General features: G+C 35.8%; 1 protein-coding gene across 9 annotated transcripts in view; it reads right to left on the bottom strand.

Moving 5' to 3' along the window:
* Positions 1–9,558: 9,558 nt before the first annotated feature.
* LOC114648491 (mannosidase, endo-alpha) overlaps positions 9,559–22,443 on the bottom strand; it is a 55,947-nt gene continuing 43,062 nt past the window's right edge. For all 9 annotated transcript variants that reach the window (XM_028797553.2, XM_028797554.2, XM_028797558.2 and 6 more), the window contains 3 exons: positions 17,422–17,531; positions 11,634–11,710; positions 9,559–10,228 (listed from right to left, as the gene is read on the bottom strand). In XM_028797553.2, coding sequence (XP_028653386.1) covers positions 9,592–10,228; positions 11,634–11,710; positions 17,422–17,531 — 824 coding nt within the window. In that variant the 3' untranslated portion in view covers positions 9,559–9,591. The remainder of the gene's footprint in view (positions 10,229–11,633; positions 11,711–17,421; positions 17,532–22,443) is intronic.

Genomic DNA, 22,443 nt, shown 5'->3' with positions numbered 1-22,443 from the left:
TGTTTATCATTTTGCAGTATTTTCCAACTTTGTTCTATTACTGTACTGTATATCAAGCTTTTAGTTATAGTTGTGTGGGCTTTGTAAAGAATGAGAAGAATATGCATATCCTCACTATTGTAACCATTATAAGAAAGATAAAAGATATTAGACCAGAAAATGATCATGTAAGTAAAGTTTTAAAGAAAACAAGAGTCAAAGGTGTAGGTATGGGGCATAGCAAATGTCAAAAACAGTGAAGAAAGCAAAAATGTGACACAGAAGGTGTAGTCAAGTAACAAGAGCAAGAGGTCTTAATGTAACTAAAGATTTCCTTTCCCTACCAATAATAATACCTCAATTTTTAACTACAAGAACTAGCTAGGTATTTTATTTGGCAAATTTCCACCATGATTGTGAAGAAATAACTTTGATTTTGAAAATACCCAACTTATCCTTTACAATGGCTTTATTACCTTAAACTTTCTGTTGTTCGCTGTTTAATTCATAATAATACAACTGAAGTATGTGCACATTTCTTAAAGTATCTTACTGCTGGGCAATTCTATTCATTTCTCCACTTTCTTAACCAACTTCTTTCTGGTCAAAGTAAGGTTGAGTGTCTGTCTTGAAAACAATTATTTTTGCTGTTTTGTACAGTACTATTTCTTTTTAACTGTACACGATAACAACATCAATATTAATATGCATTATATAAATTTAGTGTGGGGATACCCAGCTTTTAAGAGACTGCCAGGGTAGGGGTATTGTAGAATTGTGAATGAAAGGAAATGTTTCAGAGAAAATGTCCAGACAGTACAACTCACACTGTGCAGGTTGCAAAGTCTGACATTTACGTTTGGGGTTAGGGTTTTGTTTTTTTTGGGGGGGCCTGCTTACCTGTTTCACCATTTTGGTGTTACAAGATTACAGCAGTTCTTTCTAAGGGAAAACTGATATGGTGGTATTTTCTTCAGCAATTTAAAGGATGAAACATTTCTAAAATATTTTTTGAGGTTCTGGTAAATTAAGAAGACAGTGTAATGTATGGTAAAGATTCAGTGGGAAAAGTAAGGCTGCACTACACATACAAATACCTTTTCACTGTGTGATTACAATAGAAACTCTTGATATTAAATTATTCTTAATAATAGGTTATTAAAGTTTACTTTTTATGACTCTTTCAATCTCTTTAAAAATTTAATCAAATTATGATTTCCAGTAGCTATGTCTAGAATACTAGTCACTGCACTATCCTGCTGCACCAATGATGAACATTTTACTGAAATGATGTTTGTTAAGTCTTTTATCATTTTTAAAATCCATATATCAGACAGGGCTTTAATCAAAGGCTGACATGGTGTGTACATACTGTATATAGGTAGAGAGAGACCAGGCAAACAATGAAATTAAATCGATACAAGATTTTGACAGATAAATAGAAATACCTATAAGCAGTCTTCAAGGTATGATAAGGGTCATGCTGGTCTGTCCTTTGTTGTCAGATAACTTTGACCATCCATTTATTAATCCATTTTCTAAACTCATTTTGTTCTTGGGTTGAGATGCTTCTTATCCATTTTATACCAATTTATAGTAGAACTGGTAAGACTATTAAAGATAAAACATCTATTTGAAAAGTCACAAAATATTACTCTTGAGAAATGCCATTGATGATTAATTTAGATTGACCAAACAAGACAATTACTCCAATGGAAACAGTCAACAAATGTCTACATATTTCACAAATCTGGACTTAGTTGAAGAGCAGGATAACAAAATCTTTTGTGATGAAACTGCCTTCTCAGGGCCAAGAATCCTTGAGAATATCACAAATTATTTGTGAGTCACAATTAAACATTATTTAAGTATGTATACAGTGTCTGATATCTGGAACTCTGCATTCCAGTCTAGAATGTACTTCCTTTAAATTTTCACCAGTGTATGGTAGATGTTTTTAAAATACAGAGCTCACAGACCCAACCTAATTTTTTGCAATGTAGCATATAGCTTTGGTGCTACAAGTAGGAAAATTTGATTCTGTGAAACAATGGGTGGAAGGGGAATGAAATTTTAGAAAGAGTGTGGAGACAACAGTAGTCTTGTGCAGCCCTTTAGAGCAGTGAACAGTTGACTAGATTAGCTTGATGACACTGGAGATGTTAAAAATCCCAATAAGATGTCTGCATTGTTTCTTCTGCCAAGCTCCGAGCAGTTTTCTTTATTTTGTTAAACATTATTTTCTGTATGAACTGCAATATAGCTTATTTTTTATCAGATCTGTTTGCAAGTCAATATTCATTCCCATGAAAGAGTCTGAACTCATATCCTTCTTGATCAATATTGCTCCGTCTTACTAATATAGTTTCATAATCTGTCCTGACCATTTATTAAGGAAAAATATGAACTTCTCTCCACACTGTAAAGAAAAGAACGTTAGAGACATAATGATGTGGCTGTGTAGTTATCATCAAGTGTGAGACTGAAAAGGATGAGCAGGTTACATATATACCAGGGTAAGGGGAAATTCATTGACAATTTCACCAGTTTCCACTTATCTCTCAGGTTTACAGTTAACATCTTTAACACAACATCAATCTTTCTATCAGCTTTCCAAGACTTGAAACCTCTGTCTATTAAAAGCTTCTCAATAGTCTTCCTGATTTTGTATGAGTGAACAACACCATTTCAAGATGTTACTGTTAGTATAAAAAAATTCTGACATGAGCAAAACATAAACATATTATAATTTGTGAATAGGGCGGCCCGGACACAGACAGGCAGACACGTTCACAGCCATCACCAAATGTTTATTTACACTATTATTTACAATCCATAAGTGCACCGCCACACAAACAGTCTCCCAAAGTCCAGGCTTTTCTCTCTTTCTCTCACTCTTCAGGCCTTTCCTTGCCGCCTCCTCTCCGACCTCGTCAACCTCCTCACGCGACTCCAGCCCTGAGTGAGGGGAGGTGGCTCCTTAAATAGGCAGGCGGCTGATGACCACACCCGGCGACCTGCCACAAATTATATTAGCTTCCTTCCAATATTGCATTACTTTCAATGCTTGCTACTTGTTAATTCCACTAGATGACCTGAGCTGCCAGTCACCTGGGTTTTCTAATACAGATGGTTTCGCTAATCCAAACACTTTCTATGAGCCTAATGGTGAATGCGCATTATCGTTTGTCTCACGTTACCCCTGCAATTGTCTGCTTAAGTGTTTTGTGAAGTTTCCAAATGGGCCCCATTCAAATTACTCTTAAAAAGTTCACCTTTTCTGCATTTTAAAAAGTTCACCTTTTCTACATTTTAATTGTCTACTATGGGGCTTTGTCCCCTGCTTGCTTTGCTTGCCCAACCTCCAACCGGAGCAAGCTATGCGCCAGACACTTCCCGTCTCTGCCGCTCACATTGTGAAAAGAGGGGCTGAACACACACTAAGGAGATGGTAATACAATGGTATTACAATGGGAAACAAATACATTTTTTTTTACCTCCTCTTTGCTCGATCAGCTGTTGGCTTGCTGCTGCCGTGCTGCGTGATCTGCATGTCGCACAGTATTTTGAACATTTAAAAAACCTGTACAGCAGCTGTCCTTTTCTCTCACTGCCCTGTTTTGTCGAAGGATGTTAAATTGTCTCAGAGAAAATCACGTCTCATCTCCTTCCAAGCCTTCCAAGATTTTTTTTTATAATAGAGATATTGATAGCAATATTGTGTAAATTGATTAATCTGCACTAATCCTAATTCAACTGCACTGACATCTCAAAGTCTCAGTCTACTCCCATGTGTTATGTTTCAGCAAGGGTTACATCCTTGACTCAATTATGTTTATTGTTTATTTAACCTTTCTGTTAGCATTTAAATATATATTTTTTGTTTATTGTCTTTTTGATTGTTTTTTGTTTTAGTTTTTATTGAACTTGTAAAATATTGTGCTGTTTATTAATCATGTTACTATTATGTATCCTCTTCAGTGTTTTTAAAGGTAGTTTTCATTGTTATCTGCCCCGTCTCCTACATTTGGTGCCTAAGGAGGCGGGACCAGTTAATCATGTAGCTAGGGTATTGGCCCCAACAAGTATTTAAGAAGAAGCCTCTGTACTCACTACAGCTTCAGCACTGAATTGTTTTTGACAGCTGTGTTTGCTTTTTGGTTCTTGTGATTTATGGGTTGCCTGGCTTTTGACCCCTCCTTTTGTTAAGGTACTCTGTTTAGGTTATAATTTATTGGATTAGTTTATATTTATATTTAATAGCTTATCAGAAACTTTTATCCAAAGTGAGTTACAAAACAAGTAAATACCATCAAGTAAACATCAGTCTGGTGGACACTTTGGGATCAGGTGTTACAGGACAAGATGACAAAAGCCACTCTTGAGGAGGTTAACGTTCTTGACCAAAAAAAAATCAATTCTAATTTGTAATAATAATAGTGTGCTTAAAATGTCTTGTGTAAAAATATAATTAACTAAACATAATTAAAATGTTCTGCAGTTGTTACATGATACTAGCTCTGTATCAGTGTAGTTATAGACTAGTACTGCAGTTTTCAGCTTGTGCAATACACGCTTAACAGTGGTCACGAGGATATTTAGCTATCTTGTTTGTCCGTACTTGTTTTCTTTTGTTGAGTGTAGTCTGACTGTCTGACTGAATCGAAGAAAAGGAAGTCTTACAATGTTTTTGGCTGTGATTTATGATGGGGAATGGACCAATTGGAATATGCTTTGCCAGTAAGCGGAGCAATCTAGGCACTAATTAAAGTAATAAACACAGAGATGATTTTTGGAAAAGGAGACCCACAGCTAGATGGATATAGAAGAAAGACAGCCTACATTAAGACGGCTAAGGTGCAGTTTTTCAGGATTTTTTTGAATCACCTGCAAAGAAGCTCCCCTGCATAATCCCTACTGAGAGTGCAAAATATTTTCAATTCTTTATTATTTGAAAGAATACCATCACACTGGGGCGGCACTGTAGTAGTGTGCTGCCTCGCAGTAAGGAAACCTGGGTTGCTCTATGGATATTTGTTATACTGTGTTATTTAATTTTCATTTTTGTAACCCATATGTATAGTTTCAGTTTCTTTTGCAATTATAGTGTGTGGTAGTCTGTAAAGTGTGAGTTTAGTGGGGGAGTAGTGTTGGTTGCATGTTCTCCTTATTAATTATTTTTATTTAAAATTGTATTGTCCAATTTCAGGGCAAGGTGATACATGAGGAAACACACAAAAAAGAGGGGGCTTTAAAAAGAACTGTTAGCTACACAGTGACTAAACACCCATCTCTATGCTAGGCTGTGTTTCAGTTTGATCACTCCATCTAAAGGCACTTATGTGGTAAGTCTGCACTATTGTCATGCCCACCCAACCTCATTATCCTATTCTGTGTCCACCGCTTGTGGGGTCTGAGGTCACACCTCTGTCTTGATCCATGCCGGGATACAGACTGCCTGGAAATGACACACCAAGACTGACGGATTTTTGCACGAGAGCATCGTAACATACAAGTTATCTCTTTCTCAACCTGACACAAGTTGTCGGCCTGGGGCTGAGAGACTGTGTTACAATATTTTAGGTTTTGGTAAATTTGCTGGCTGTGTCATCATTTTCAGAACAGTTTTAGAAATTGGCAGACTTGTGCAGAAGAATATACTGTATAATGAGGAAGAAAGATGAATGTTAAAAGCATTGGTTATAAAATGTACGTATCTCATTTAATTTTAGTGCTATTAATATTAATCAACAGCAGAAAGCTTGTGTTTCAGACAGAGTTAAAAAAAAGCATTTGCCTTTGAGACTTTAAACCCCAGACGCAACCTCACTGACAGACGTCCCGGTTTAAATGAAAGGTTTATTCTAACAATTACCATACAGAAAGGTTCTAAAAGTGACATAAACACAATTCTTCTTTCTATTTTCTTCTCCTTCACACCTCCTAAACACGGTTTGTCCTTCTTCCATCCAACTCCAGCTTGCTGGGGTTGGGTCATGTGATTTCTTTTATATTGGACCTGGGAGAACTTCTAGAACTGGAGCACAATCCATTGGAAATGCTTCTGGGTCAAATGGAAGACCTACAAAGCAGGGATTACAAATCCCAGCAAGCCCCCCTTTGCAGCCTCCACAGAATTCAACAGGGCTGTCCAACTGGAAGTACAGGTCACAGTCAGTGTGAAAATCCTGCTCCAGGGATGCAGCCATCAAGCATATTGGAGGAGCCCGTAGTCCTGCCCTTCTATCACACTGGCCTCCCGACCATGTGTTCTTCTTCAGTCCAACTCTGCCAGGATGCCAGCATGTCCAGTTCTGCCACGCTCCTGGCTAAGGCAGGAAATACCCTGTCACTCTTTCTGCCCATTTGACACCTGGGCCTTCTGGCCAGGTAGGGGAAGGGAGTCCATACCAGAAGGGATGCCAGTCCCTGCATGTCATCCATTACACCATATACATAAATTCTGACCCACACAGTAAAAAAATCTCTTCTTAAAATTCTCAAATGCAATAATGGGGGTTTTTAGGGTTAAGGAAATATCTTTAGTTGTGCCTAGTATGAATTAAGTACTTAGCAGTTTTAAAAATGGTTGTACTTAAAAACATTTCTGTTCCTGGAGATGGCAAAGGTTGAGCACCCTGACCTAGGTCTATCATGTTATTTGACCCCATATTTATCAATACTCCACTATGCTTAAGTAGTTGTTTTGACTAAGAGGTCTGCTATTATCCAAATCTTGCTGTGGCACTGCTGTTAGCAGAAACCAAGAACCAAGATTGAGCCCAGCTTGACAGCCTATTTTAGGACTTATTTTAGTAGGGTGCCATGACCAGGTTAACACCTGCTTATGGTATTCATTCTCTAAGCTGGTTTCCAGCACTGGCAAAAACAATTTTTAAATTCTCCTTTTGGAATAGGTATAAGATTTTAGAACTAGCAAACTGACCCAGCTTCAGACCATCAATACATTCCACCTAAATTATGAATAAAAGCAATATATATATATTTCATTTCAAACTAGTACTTTAAGAATGTAACTTTAAAAAAGCAGCCATATTAGAAGTAAAATATTGCAGCCAACTTATGGATTGTTGAAAGAATTTATACTGTCTTTTCCAATTATGCTGTAGTTGGGCTCCAATAAAATAATATTTGTAATAATGGTAAATTTCTTGAAATTTACACTATTTTATAATGCTAATACCCATGGCAAGTATCATTCAGATTGTGTGGTCATAACATCTAGAGACTCGCATCCTAAGAGACACATAACTGTATAAACACATTCAGCCATTATGCTGCAAGCAGTCAGGTCATGTTCAAGGATGTCTAAAAATAAATCTGCAGAAGACTCAAAAGCGTAAAATTAGATTCCTCTATTAAACTTTGTTACTGGGAATCTGGATGTATAAAATTAATTTACATATTTTTACTCCACTATTTAAAGTGCAAGTCTTTGCTTCAAAAAATCACCTACAATTGTTCTACACTTCATTTCTCACTTTGGAAAAGCTTTCTAATGATCAATTTGTATTTTTCCTCATTTAACATCTGAGTTAACAGTCAATTTATGGGTCCATTAAGTAGTCAGTTCAATTTCTACCACTGATTCTCTTAACCTGCTTGTGCTGCAACTGAAAAGAAAATATCTGTAAACAGATATGAGTAACCCGATCTGGTTTGTCAAATAAAAGCATTAGTTCAATTTATAATAATGATGAAGTTGTGTTCATTTTGTATTTTTGTTGTCCTATCAAGATACATTGCAAATCTAACAGTCCTTTTGCTTGTCCTTAAGTTCCATCTTAGTAGCTATTGTTGTGCACTGCTAACAGCTGGCTCTAGGGAAAACTAAAATTTCATTAAAATGAGGTCTAAAAAAGAACATTTCATGGGACTGCTTTACCAGAATTATCTACACCAAAAGCTTTATAGAGTTAACAAAATTTAGCCCACACCGAAACTCTGACCATTCACTTTATTATATGAAGTATAGGGAAACTATTGTAATAGTCCAAAAATCTGATGTTGAGATTTTGATGAATTTCAACGTTTTAGACCTCCTCGAGTCCGAAAATACCATTTTTGGAATTACGTCTGTGTGTCTGTGTCTGTATGTAAACATGATAACTTGAGTATGCTTTCCTTTAGGTCATCCAAATTTTGCATATAAGTAAAAGGTACAAAATGTAGATTTCTATCAGTTTTTGGGTTATTTTCGCTAACCGGAAGTGGTACTTTACCTTTTATTCATGCAGCTGCAGAGTCTGAGTTATTCAGTTTTACTTTTATAATAATTGTTCAATACATTATTAATTTTATTTATTCTTGATGGTTCTTTAATGTACATAATATAAAAATATAATTGTTGTCTTGCGGTTTACTCCTCAAATATCCATCCTTATATCCGAGTCTACGAGAAAGTCTTGGGGAGACCACTTCCGATTTTTTCATATTCAAATCTGAAATGATTGTCTGGCCATTTCTTTTCAAGTCTTACACACCTTTTTAAAAAGCATTCTGCTTGTAAGTTATAGTATATCCATCTGAAACAAAATCAACTGTTATATGACCATATTTTTTATTTTAGGATGTGTTAAAAGGCACCCTATGCAATTCTATCTATCAGGACTAATAAATTTATTTATGGCAAAATCTTGATGCTGACTACTCAAAGTGAATACTCCTTTCTGCCGTGATAGCCGTTTAATCCAGAGGTTATAGATAGATCATAAATATGGACTTTGGAGGGCTTGATAATGCAAAAGCATACTTATTTTGCAAATATATTAATTAGATACACATTTTATGGTTGAAGCAAAGAAAACAAGGCAAGTATGTGGATGTGTAAAGTTTATTCCTTCCCCAAAATAACATTTAAAAAAAAATATGAATAACGTAAACAACATAATTCTCCAAAACAAATAAAAATTACAGTTTTTCATCCAAATATAATCTGTAACTTTTACAAATGCAAATATAGTCCTGTTAAAATGATGGCAAGTGTATCCAAAAAAAAAAAAAAAAAGCAAACACAAACTAAAAGAATCTAAGTTATTTTGAAAAGCTTCTCAAAGACAAATGAATTTTTACTTTTAATAATTACGGTTATGTTAATAGGTTACATACAAAAGTGATTTTTTTGCCAATCATTCTCACCTGCTTTGTGACAAAGGAGGTCAGCTTTGGAATATGATTTTGTGATTATTATTAGTTTATGGGATGACTTTTTCAAATCTGCTTAATCCAATTTATTTGAAGTAAACAAATATCTACAATAAAGAGGATTCTCAATAAACCTATGTAGTCATGCTGAAACATGATACTACTTCTTTATCTATGGGAAGAATCATAATGAAGGATTTTTTTTATTACAACATTAAAAAAATAGCTTGCCAAGGAACAATTTACTTTATTTACATAGTGGATACATTTATAATGTTATAAACAAGTTTTTATTTTGAGTAAAAACAATAGATACGTGCATTCTTTTATGGTCCGAGGGGAAAAAAAAAATCAAATTTACTCCTTTTAATTTTTTTTAATAATAATCACTTTTTGATTCATGCTATTTTGTTAAAAAATAAATGAGCCAAAAGAACAATGCTACTTTCACACAAGCCATTTTTCCCTCTCTGTGCTGAATTTTTCTGCCCATTTGCGGGTAATGTCCAAATAGATACTTGACTTTTGAGGAAGGTAATCCAGGTAAGTAATTTCTCCCGCAGTTTTAGGAATCGCCATTTCAATCTGAGTCCCTTCATGCCATTCATTAAAAGAGGTTATTGAAATAATATCTGCCCTAACCTGTAAGGCAGCACTCAGTGCAGTTTCATAGTATTTTCCATTTATGCGGTTTCTACTGTTCTGAATATTCCAAGGACGAATGCTGGTGTCTACGTAGCCTGGACCCACACTAGGAATGAATATCAAGTTGTTGCTTTCACAAAAAGCTTTTATTGGTTTCCAATTGCGATACGATGAACCGTAAGAAAATCCATTTGTAGCAAAGTATGTATACATGCCATCAAACCCTGCTGCTAAAATATCATGTTTATGTTTTTCCTCTACTAAAAGACCAATAAAGATTCCATCATATTTAGTATTCCTAACGGTGTTATGCCCAGATTCTTTAAAAAGGTTTCCCCATGTTTCAGGGCTGACAAGATAAGAATCATAGATATAAAACAGTGGGAGAAGAGATCCAGTCCTTGTTTTATATTTATAGAACGCAGGATGTCCTCCATACCTGCAAGAGAGGTAAAGAAACATACAGTATGTGAGTCTCAAAAAAAAAAACCAAAACATATCGTCAAGACACCTAACACTGGGGCATTTTTGGGTCTGTCAAAAATGGTTACAGGGAAGGTTTTTGAAGTGACTTCCGTTTATCCAACAGTAGAGATCTTGCCAGAGAACTATTGATGTCACTTCCTGTTTTGCATCTCCAACTCCTCCCCTTTCTGCCTACCTCACCTCAAATAGCATTGCCACAGGACATCGGACGTCATTCACGACCAGGCGGCTATCTGAAGCAGAGCTCTCCAAGAAAGATGTCTCAACACCAGCCTGAAGAGCCAAAAATTGTCACTAGTGATGGAGTTTTCCAATTTTTTAACCCGTCACCACTGGTCATTAAATGGGGTCAACTTTTGTGCCCCAAACCTTTATCTGTGTTTACTATTTACTAAGAATTTAGAGAAAGCTAAACTGAAAGCATGTTTGTGTGTCTGTCACTGAAGCAATTAACTGGTTGTTTGATTTTACCTTCATGTACCTTGAGCAGATTTTGTTTAAGCAAAGAAATTGTTTATTGTGTAAGGCTGCACAGTATAGCAGTGCACCACCACTTCTTTCTTAGTTAAACTTGCCTGCAGGTGTCTTGCTGTGATATGGGGATTTTACTTTGACTTCCTGCACAGTACACATCTCTTCCATCTGTCATTTTTCTTGGTCTTCCAGATCTTGTCTTGTCCCCTACAGTTCCCTTTAACTGCCATTTCTTAATTACATTTTGGACTGTGGAAATTGCTAGCTGAATGTGCTTCGATATTTTTTCATAGCCTTCCCCTGCTTTTAGGCATCAGTTTCATTTTCAGATCCTCATTCAGTTGCTTAGAAGAAGTTGTTAAATGTTGTACAATGTTTGAAGAGTTGAAAAATGTATTAGGCTTTGAAACTGTAGTCAGCTGAAACTCCCAAAATTTAATCCTTGACCAGATTAACAATTTAATGAGTTCAAAGACCATACAACTGAAAAACTTTGGCAAATGTAACATTTTTTTTTTTTTAGAATTTCTCAGTTCAAATAAATCATAACTGTACAAGAACATTTTCATTAAAACGCAATTGTTTTAATTTGGTTGCTCTTGAAGTTGTATTTACTAGCTTTTTTTTTTTTACTTCTAATGTGTTTTAAATGTTAATCTATTAAACTGGCCAGGGGTGTTCAAACTTTTACATTGAACTATATATGAAGGAAATTTGGGTGAAACACTGATAAAAATAATAAGGAAAATGCTGACAATTACCTGTCAAAAATAACCAAACGGATGCTTTAAAAGTCACTGATGTTTAAAAGACACATAATGAACTGCAAGCTGATATACTTTATGTAAAATGCAACTTCTGTAATAGTATAATTGACAACTCACTTGTCTATAATGTACTGAATATTGCTCCGCATGGTGAGATCATTACGACCTTCGTAGGGTTCAATGTGAAAAGTGACCTGTGAAATAAAAAAAAAAATTGCAAAAATAAATTATTTCCAAGTACAACACAAATTTAAAAGATGATTTTAGTACAGTTCACCAAACTCTATTATAAAAAAAAATCTTTGGGAGGGAGACTAAGGAGATAAGACGTGATCTTTTCGGAAGACAATCTGAAGTCCCATGAGAGACACTTTAACTTGCTCCCAGCTCTTAAAACAACAACAAGCAAAACACGCAGCTCACCAGCAGCAGAAAGCCAGCAGCAGATCCGACCGCTTCTCCTTTGTGTGCGTTCAGCCACCCTAAATCCCCTCCCCCCCCCTTACAACGCAAGCGGCAGAGACACGAGATGGCAAAAGGACAGCTGCTGTATAGGCTTTGAAATGATCGGGCAGCGAGACAAGCAGAACAGGCAGCTCGCCAGCAGCAGAAAGCAAGCAGATGATCCGACCGCTTCTCCTTAGTGTGCATTCAGCCCTCCATTCACAGCAGCTGATACGACGGCATCTCCTTAGCGTGTGTTCAGCTGCACCCCCTTCACAATGCGAGCAGCATTATACGTCCTGCGAGAAAGAGATGTAACCTTGCCTGGGGCCGGATATAAAGGACAAGTATTGTTTTTACAAAACTTTTAAAGTAAAAGTGAAAATAAACCGGGGGTGGGCGAGCGAAGCGAGCAGGGGGCGGAGCCTTCTAGTTTAATAAAATAAAAAGAACAGTTTGAAAATTCTCAGTCACATTACAAAAACAACTAGGGAAGAGTTCAACACTAGTACTTTGAATCTCATTTCTTGGTACCATCTACAGGGACTGAATCAAGAAGTCAAATATGAATTATTCCAGTATATGATACACATGGCAGATGTGGAAGAGAAGTGCATCTCTATCAATATTTTGTGGTATAAAGGGCCATATACTCCACACTTTTAAAAACATAGGACTTACTGGTTAAAACAGTGCTTTGTCATCCAGTTCTTTTTAGAAATCAAAGCAGACATTATTGATTGATAAATTAATTATTTGAAAGTATTCCTAATATAATCTGGATTTTTTTTTTAGAAATTGACTAAATAAATACCTTCATTACTTATCTGCCCTATTAATCAAAGAAGAATGAACCATTGGGATCATTTTATAATTTATTTTATTAAGACAAACTTACCCATTTCAAACTTAATGGATATTTTTCACATCAAAATTGCAAATCCTATTGCTTCAGAATATCTTATACAAGCATACATTAAAAATATTGGTAATGTACACCTAAAACAACACCTCGCTACTACTATCAGTAAATCCTCTGATAAAGTACAAAGATACCACTCTTTCACATTATGCTGAAAATGTGTTCACCATGAAAACCATCAGAACTACAGAAGTTTCAAATACAGTATTTTTTCATCTCACTGACAATCAATAGGATTTGCAACATTTTACACCCAATCTGCTATTTTTTTACTCTGTAATTCAACCATTAATATTTCATTAAAAAAAATCAGACACCAAAATGTTAGGCGAGTTTTCCACCATAGAAATAAGTAAGCTTTGAGATGGGCAAGAGACAGAATTTCTTCTATTCACTTATCATGGCCCTGAAGAATAATGCCAATTAGCACAAGCAAGTAAGAATTTGAGCACATCAAAATAATGACCCTAAAAACCTGTAATAGTGACACATACATCAAGTCTCTATAGCAATTTAGGGTACCCTGTTACTGGTAATTGAACACCTAGCTGCTGATGTCACAAACCCAGAAAGAATGCTGGTTACATTACAGGTACATAATAACATACACCGTGCACTATGATAAAATGTAGGAGGAAGTTTATGTGTAAGAACCATCACCTAGACTATTTAGTTTTCCAATCAGTGTGAAGTGGAGGCTTTCATTATGCTGCCGGAGATCTTCATCCAGACATTCACAATGGACAAGTTTACATTCACTTAGTTGACCATTTTTAACCCAAAATTTGTTCAGACTGCATTAACAAGCTTGTGTTTAGTTAGATCTAAATTCAAATCTGTAAACTGATGGTCTTTTTTGTTTACTTGCTGATATTTTCCCCAGGCTGCACACTATTGACGTGTCCAAGCTATTGGTGTTTGTGGCACTTCCACAGGGGTCTAAAATGCATTATGTGTACTTCATTTTGAATGTCTAAAACTGAAGTTACATTTTAAACTGTCTCTAATAAGTCTCACATTAATTACTCTGGAACTTTTCAGAATAGCATCTCATACTTATACATCATTTCTAGAAAAAGCATATTTGTTTTTTGGTTAGACAGCTACTATAGTCATCAATGAAATGGACTACTTTCTTTCCAAAAGGCACAGTTTTTCTGTAATTAAACTGAATCTACTGTGTGGAGCTCTATTATAGTTTAAAGCCATTCTTCCTCAGAATTGCAAGTGTGTGGGTTTTTACTGTACAAACTCTACACTATAGAGAGTGGCATTTGTTTAATATCAGTGCTATGACCTGAAGAGGTTATGCAATTCAAATTGATAACGTATTGTCCAAAAGTACATCTGTGGTCTCCTTGTAAGCTGTGCATATGTAAAACAAAAACAACAAGCTCCATAACTTTTAACCAGTGCTTGAATATACTCCAACCAATAAGTGATTTTAATATGAAATATTCCAAGGTCAGTTAATGGTTCAAATAACAGTCCTAATCAGGTATCATGGATGTTTTCAAGTTTTATGAAAATCAGAGTCACATTAATGCTTCATGACACCTATGAAATAAGGCAAAGTATGTGTTCTACTCATTGGTGTATTAAGAGTGTGTACACATGCAGTTTGTGAGGTAGGTGTAAGTTAAGTTACTGATTCCTCACAACACCACAAAACATTCACAAAGCAGGTGCTGGCAACACACACTTAGATGTGGATAAAGGGGCTTACAGTTAATCATGAATCTGAACAGGGTTGGCTATGGCAGGACAGTGAGGTAATGTAAATTAAACTTTATACAATAAGTTGGCCTAGACGTGAAATCATTGTAATATGACTTGAAAACCTGAAACGTAGTACAGAACTTCAGCCAACAGAATGCATTAATAAGCACTGATTAAGCACTAAAATCATTGCTCTTTACAATTCTGTTTTTAAACAACACCCTCTATATAAATAAAAATGTTATTCTAATTCCAAATGACCTAAAATGGTTTATTTAATTTGCAGGGTTTTACAAATTTTAAGATTCAAATAAAACTTTGAAAGGAGTTAATGTGTTAATACTCAATGTCTCCACTGTGATTCAATAAAATGTGAAGGGGTAAATATTTTTATAGGCACTGTAAAACAGTATATTAAATGCAGCCAGCATAGGTTTAAAAAAATGAAGATTCAGACAAACAAATTTATTAGACTATTTAAAAAGAAAAAGACAGGATTGATTTTATTCTGCAGGAAAGATTAATTTTCAGCTAGAACGTACTGACAATAGCAGTTACTTATGAAAGTATTCTGTGAGCCGAGTAATGAACAGGAGAAAAAGACTTTCTTCACATAAAGAATTTCCTGCAAGGGCCTCTGTATTTTGTAATTTACATTAAGGACATCAATTCTGACACTGAAAACTCTAAGCATGGTAGAACTATGTGGAGGCACACTTGGGAAATTCAGGATATATGCAGGTAAAAGAAACATTATTTATAAATATAATAAAGATTAAGGAGTTGATGAGAAAACACTCTTATCCTCGGGCAATGTGTGAAAAAAATAAACAAGTGATTAAATTGATAGATCAATCGATCTATCTATATTATCTTCAGGAGAAATTTGGCAAACACAGAGCTTCTGTAAAAGGCTGCTGGTTACACAGAGCCTGGAAGTTACACTATATTATACAAATTAAATATAAAGCATTACTTGAAACACCATCATGCATTTATCATTCTGCATAAAATAAAATCACAACAACTCATTCAAGTGCAACTATGAACTAACAGCATACCTTACTCTGACACATGACACTGAAATTCTATTAATGGCAAAAATGCAGCAAATGTCGGCAATAAAGCAATTTATTGTGTATATATTAAGAAATTGGAAAAGAGGGGGAAGGAACCACTTCTTCACTTAAACTTATAAGGAATATACCCGAGACGGAAGAAGTGTCAGCTTTTAAAAATGCCTGGATGAGATACTGGAACAACTTAGCTATTAGCCAAACAATTAAAGCTCAAAGAAAATTTCTTATGCTTTATGGTATTTTCAATGAAAAACAAAGATCACATGTCAGTATACAATACCAACTATTTCTTCCTTTAATTGTCAACATAATTTCTGGTACTATACCATTGACCTACTGGAATGTGAGGGATACAAAAGCAAATTGTTTCATCTAATATTCTTCACAATATTACTTGATCTGATCACTGAAAGGTTCCCTAACACAAAATTCATCAATGAATGAAATCATCTACAAAAAGGCCATCAGGTTCCACCCTTTGATTACCCTCTCAGATTTTGTAACATATTGTTAGTGTCTGCTATAAATTGTTATATGAAGACTGAAACAGCATTCCTTCAAATCCTTTCACTTATTTTATTACTCTTTTTTGCTAAATTTGTATTGAAATAAATAAAAAAGTGAAATGATTAAAATGATTTTAAAAACAAAAAAAGATAGCAGAGAGACTGTAAACCAGTGATAACCAATAATAAATAAATAAATAACACAGGTGACATGACAGCCACATCACGGGGTAGAAGCCAAATAGCCTGACCAGAAAGTTTGAAAATCTGAGATAAAAGACTGAAAAGATCCCCACATGACCAGCCAACCAGCTCCCCAACAGCAGAGCAGCATATGGTCACTTATTGATAAAATTAATGATCCATTACTCTGTGACATACATACTTCAAGAAGGACCAAGTTATTGAAAGGAGAGAGAGACTTCAGGATTTCCAGAAAAAGGCCAGTACCAACTACTTGATCTTTACCATTGTAACAGACGTCTGGTAGCTCAACTCAGTTGGGATGCCCCTGAGATGGAAGGATGGGGGAAGGCAGCTTTTTCTAGGACACTCCCTCCCCCAAGATGCTAGATGGCAGCTTTCCTGGACTGCAGCGGTGCCTCAGATTCCCGTAGGGCACTATGGGACATGTAGTTTAATATCACAGCCCTGCTAGGTACCGTGGGTGCCGCTGCAAGAGAACCTGAGGAGTCATGTCTCATCCATAGCCTGGAAGTACTACCAAGTCACAGGAACAAAGTCAGAAGTGCTGGCAAGTCACGTGGATGGAAGTACAGAAGCACTTCTGGGTTGGGCACTATTTAAAGGACTGTTGGGAACCCAACAAATGAGCCAGAGTCGGGACGAGGTGGACAAAGCTTGCTGGGAGGTGTGGAGGAGAAAAGACAGAGAGAATCTGTGTTGATTCTGTTTATTTGCCTGAATATTGTGGCTGTGGTGCTTAGGGCACTGTTTTTGAGAAGAGAAGAAATAAAAATACTTCTCACTGCTTTTACCCCGTGTACTGAGCGTCTGTCTGTTGGGTTTAAAGGGGCAACAGTGACCTCTAGTGTCCACACCAAATAAAGAAACATAAATAATAATTTTATTTTTATAATAAAATAATAATTAAATATGTAATATAAAGTAAACAATACATTAATTTTACTATGCTTTCCTCAAATTAACCATGGACGTTATTACATGAAAATTCTCAAAAAGTATTTAAATAAAAAGGTATGAAATGGTAATACCTTAACTTGATATTTATGTGCAATATCCAAAACTGTTGGCACCAGCTCATCAGTGGGTTCTCCAGCATCATCTTTCATGTTAGGTGGGTACCAGGATAAGGAAAGGACCCCTGAAAGTAATCAAGTGTATAAATTAACACAGAAAACATGAATTAATATTAAGAAGCAAAAATACCCAATATTATCTTGGATTAAATAATAAAAAAAACACTACTGCCTAAATCAGGTTACACAGGCTCCATGCGATCTTTGAATACAAATGTTTATTGAAGTTAGACTCAAATGTAATGTTGGTATGGGAAACTTAAGTCAAGTTTATTTAAGAATGCAAAACATTAAAAAAAAAAACAAAAAAAAAACAAATCCCACTGTTTAAGCTGGTTAAGCAAACAATGTGGTCATCTCCGAGAAGTTATTGGGGTTTTGCATCTTTATTGTGGAAAACTGCTCGATAAAGTGACGTAGCAGAAAGAAAAAGAAGAGCAGCGACGTCTGCTGAGCATGAAGCCAATTACGTGATAGGAAGAAGAACGCAATTTCTGGCATCCGCTGCGTATCAACCTCATGTGATGCAACAACCTGATAGTACATGCTGTGGCTAGAACCTTGATTTTGGAAGGACTGGAGATCTATTTCAGTCAATCAACGGTTTAGAAAATTTCAAGAGGCTGCAAATAACAAAGACATTTAAAAAACTCTGGGTACAGTATATTATGTGAAATTCAAAGATCATAACAGACATTTAAAATTAAAGTCATTGAAGATACTTTACAGCAGAGTGTCAAACTCAGAAGTTGGGGTGAGTTTGAGCCAGTGCACTTGGTAGCAGCATCTCTCTGGCATGATTCCCATTTGGACACCCACAGGGTTGAATCGGAGTTGTAGTTGTGGAGGGCAGCATTGTTGGGGTATGTGGGTGCCAGTAGATGGAGATGCTGGGGTCAGGCTCATTGTCAAGGAGCGGTTCCATCTGTTCCGGAAGTGCTTCCAAAAGACAATCTTGTTGCTCCAGAAGCACTCCAGGGTCCAGGTTAAAAATATAGTGCTTCATCTTCCCGAGGAGAGTTGGGAGTGACAGACGGGAGGAGGTGGACAACATTCTCTTGAGGGGAGTACAGGAGGAGAAAAGTATAGGAATTGAAATTGTGATTCCAAGTGTGATTTTGAAAGTATAATTAAAGTCTTATTTGATTCCAGGACTGTTGCTAGCGTTGTGTCTGAGGCTTAGGCGTCTGGCATGCCCCTTAGTGGTCACAAAATATGGACTGAATACTGATTCTAGTGCTAAATCCCTTGGACACTTTCCTACATTTTTAAGTAATTCAGTATTCTTCAACATTATCTAAAATGATGTATCACACACATTAAAATATGACATAGGATCCAATAAGGCCAGGTCAGGTTGGGAAGCATCCACTGGTATAGCACTTTGCAAGACCCATCACATGACAAAGACGAACCAGCAGTATCCAAGAATTCTCCGAAGAGACACTTTGTCTCAGGTCACTGGAGAGCATCCATGTCTCACAACCATATAAGCCAAACAGGAAGCACTAGGACCTTCTTTCTTTAGCACATATATCGGAGCACCACACGCTCCTTTCCAGCGACCTAATGTCCCTCCCATGCTATCCCAATCCATCTACAGACTTCACAGTAAGAGTAACCAGAGACATGAATGTTGCTGCCGAGGTAACAAAACCTCTCGGCGAGGTCGAAATTCTCTCCGCAGACGGACACACTGCTGATGGATGTGCCCAAGAGGTCATTAAAGGCATGATACAAATAATTTATTGATCTTCTTAAACAAGCTCAAAGTGCTCAACAAAATCAAGACACATTACATCACAATTACAGATTACAGTTAGCAGCACATTACTCATAACTTCACATAAGCATTTATATACTTCACACCATTTTACCAATTTAGGCTTTGTCTATGCATCTGTCCTTCACGTGCAACATCAGACAAATTTCCCCTTTTCAAACCTAGAAGTGAAACTCAGTAGAAGGGAAAGAGCCAAATATCCACTTTGGAAGCAAAACCACCACTGCACTTGCAAAAATGTCACAGGCACTTTAAACAATTTTAATAAGCTGGCTGTTCAGTGGACATTATAAGACTCACACTTCACTATGACGTTATACTGTATATTAATTATGTATTACTAGCAAAATACCCGCGCTTCGCAGCGGAGAAGTAGTGTGTTAAAGAGGTTATGAAAAAAAAAAGGAAACATTTTAAAAATAACGTAACATGATTGTCAATGTAATTGTGTTGTCATTGTTATGAGTGTTGCTGTCTTTTATATATACAATATACACACACACACACACATAAACATATATATACATATACATATCTACATATACACATATCTACATATATATATACATATACACATCCACATATATCTACATATATATATATATATATATATATATATAGACATATCAACATATATATACACACATACATAAAGACACACATATACATATACACATACATACACACACACACATATACACATACATACACACACACACATATATTATATATATATATATATATATATATATATATATACATACACAGACACATATATATACCTAAATATTTATATATCTACATATATACACATCTACATATATATACACATATATATACATATCTACATATATATATATATATATGTAATTGTGTTGTCATTGTTATGAGTGTTGCTGTCATATATATATATATATATATATATATATATATATATATATATAGCAAAATACCCGCGCTTCGCAGCGGAGAAGTAGTGTGTTAAAGAGGTTATGTAACCATATATATACATAAACATATATACATATATATACATATCTACATATACACATATCTACATATACATATATATACATATACACATCCACTATATATATACATATACAAATTTACATATCTATATATATATATATATATATATATATATATATATATATATATACAGTGGAACCTCTAGATACGAGTTTAATTCGTTCCAGGACTGAGCTTGTATAGCGAATTTCTCGTATGTAGAACAAACTTCCCCATTGAAAATAATGGAAATCCAGTTAATCCGTTCTGCACCCCAAATATATTAACATAAAAATCAATTTTCCTAACAAATAACACTGATAAATTATATATACTGTAGTCTACCTTTAATAAATAACACTGGTAAATAATATAACTGATTATTAAAAGAATCAAAACAGGTGTCCAAAGTGCAGTAGAGCATTCAATAAATCTTTAAATAAATAATCCTTAAAACAGTTGTGAAGTGGAGGTTTAAAATACACAAGAATAACAATCCTTTAACACGAGGTTAAAACGTCAAAAGGATGCAGTCTTTAAAAAACAGATGACAATCCCCGGTGCTTCTTCTCTGTTAGCGTCTCACCTGCGGGCTCTGCAACAGGCGAGACACCCTTAATGCAGCTGACCTTCTCTACACCGTCCTGCTTCAGCTGTTTGGCTCGCCTGTTCAGCTACATGCGAGCCTTCACTCGCCTGCCTGCCTGCGCGCGCGCGCTCTCTCTCTCCTTTTACTTTTTCTCCCCCTTAACCGGCTCGCGCTTCTCTATATACGCGGGGAGGACATGGCAGCTGCAGCCCATCAGCCACAGGAACAATCATGGATGTGGGCAGTTTCCCACCTGTGCACTTAAGTGAGAAACGCAGACACCGCAGATCGCGGCTCGCAACTGCTACCACGCCCCCTTGCTAAGCCGCGAGCTATACCCACAGCCTGGCTCGTGGCTCGTTACGCGAGCCAATGCTCGTATTTAGATCTGAATTTTTCGCTCATACTTTCCTCGTATTTTGAATTTCTCGTATACAGAGGTGATCGTATCTCGAGGTTCCACTGTATATATATATATATATATAGATATAAATATAGACATACATACTTATAGGTCATCAAAAGTCACCCGAGTTTGATCACAAAGTTTTTTGACCTTATAATTATCTGTTCTTGATTTATATTGAGTTCAAAAATACCAGCATTATATGATGATTTAAAAATTAAGTTTCAGTTTTAAAATATAAACAATTAAAACTGATTAAAAATGTAAAGTAAATCTGTCTATAGTTAACTGTGTTTAAGTCAGACATTTTTGACGTTTTGCTTAAGGGGTCCCCTTGGGCTTTGAATAATATTCAATGTGTTTTTGAATGATAGCAGCCTAGAAACACATTTTTCAAGGTATGTGCAGCATAATTAACTTTTTTCAACTGACCTTAAACCAGATGAAATTAAACACATTTTATAAATTGTATGTATACATTGTTTTATAAAATTGTTTTATAAAATACAAAGAGGTAGAAATAAGAATTCACTTTAAGTGTATGGTGTCAAAATGATTGCTAAAATCTAATATATACAGTGGTGTGAAAAACTATTTGCCCCCTTCCTGATTTCTTATTCTTTTGCATGTTTGTCACACAAAATGTTTCTGATCATCAAACACATTTAACCATTAGTCAAATATAACACAAGTAAACACAAAATGCAGTTTGTAAATGGTGGTTTTTATTATTTAGGGAGAAAAAAAAATCCAAACCTACATGGCCCTGTGTGAAAAAGTAATTGCCCCCTGAACCTAATAACTGGTTGGGCCACCCTTAGCAGCAATAACTGCAATCAAGCGTTTGCGATAACTTGCAATGAGTCTTTTACAGCGCTCTGGAGGAATTTTGGCCCACTCATCTTTGCAAAATTGTTGTAATTCAGCTTTATTTGAGGGTTTTCTAGCATGAACCGCCTTTTTAAGGTCATGCCATAGCATCTCAATTGGATTCAGGTCAGGACTTTGACTAGGCCACTCCAAAGTCTTCATTTTGTTTTTCTTCAGCCATTCAGAGGTGGATTTGCTGGTGTGTTTTGGGTCATTGTCCTGTTGCAGCACCCAAGATCGCTTCAGCTTGAGTTGACGAACAGATGGCCGGACATTCTCCTTCAGGATTTTTTGGTAGACAGTAGAATTCATGGTTCC

This window comes from Erpetoichthys calabaricus, chromosome 3 (genome assembly GCF_900747795.2).
Source record: "Erpetoichthys calabaricus chromosome 3, fErpCal1.3, whole genome shotgun sequence".
Taxonomy (NCBI): Eukaryota; Metazoa; Chordata; class Cladistia; order Polypteriformes; family Polypteridae; genus Erpetoichthys; species Erpetoichthys calabaricus.
Note: the sequence above shows the minus strand (reverse complement) of the source record. Positions and strands in the feature narration are given on the sequence as shown.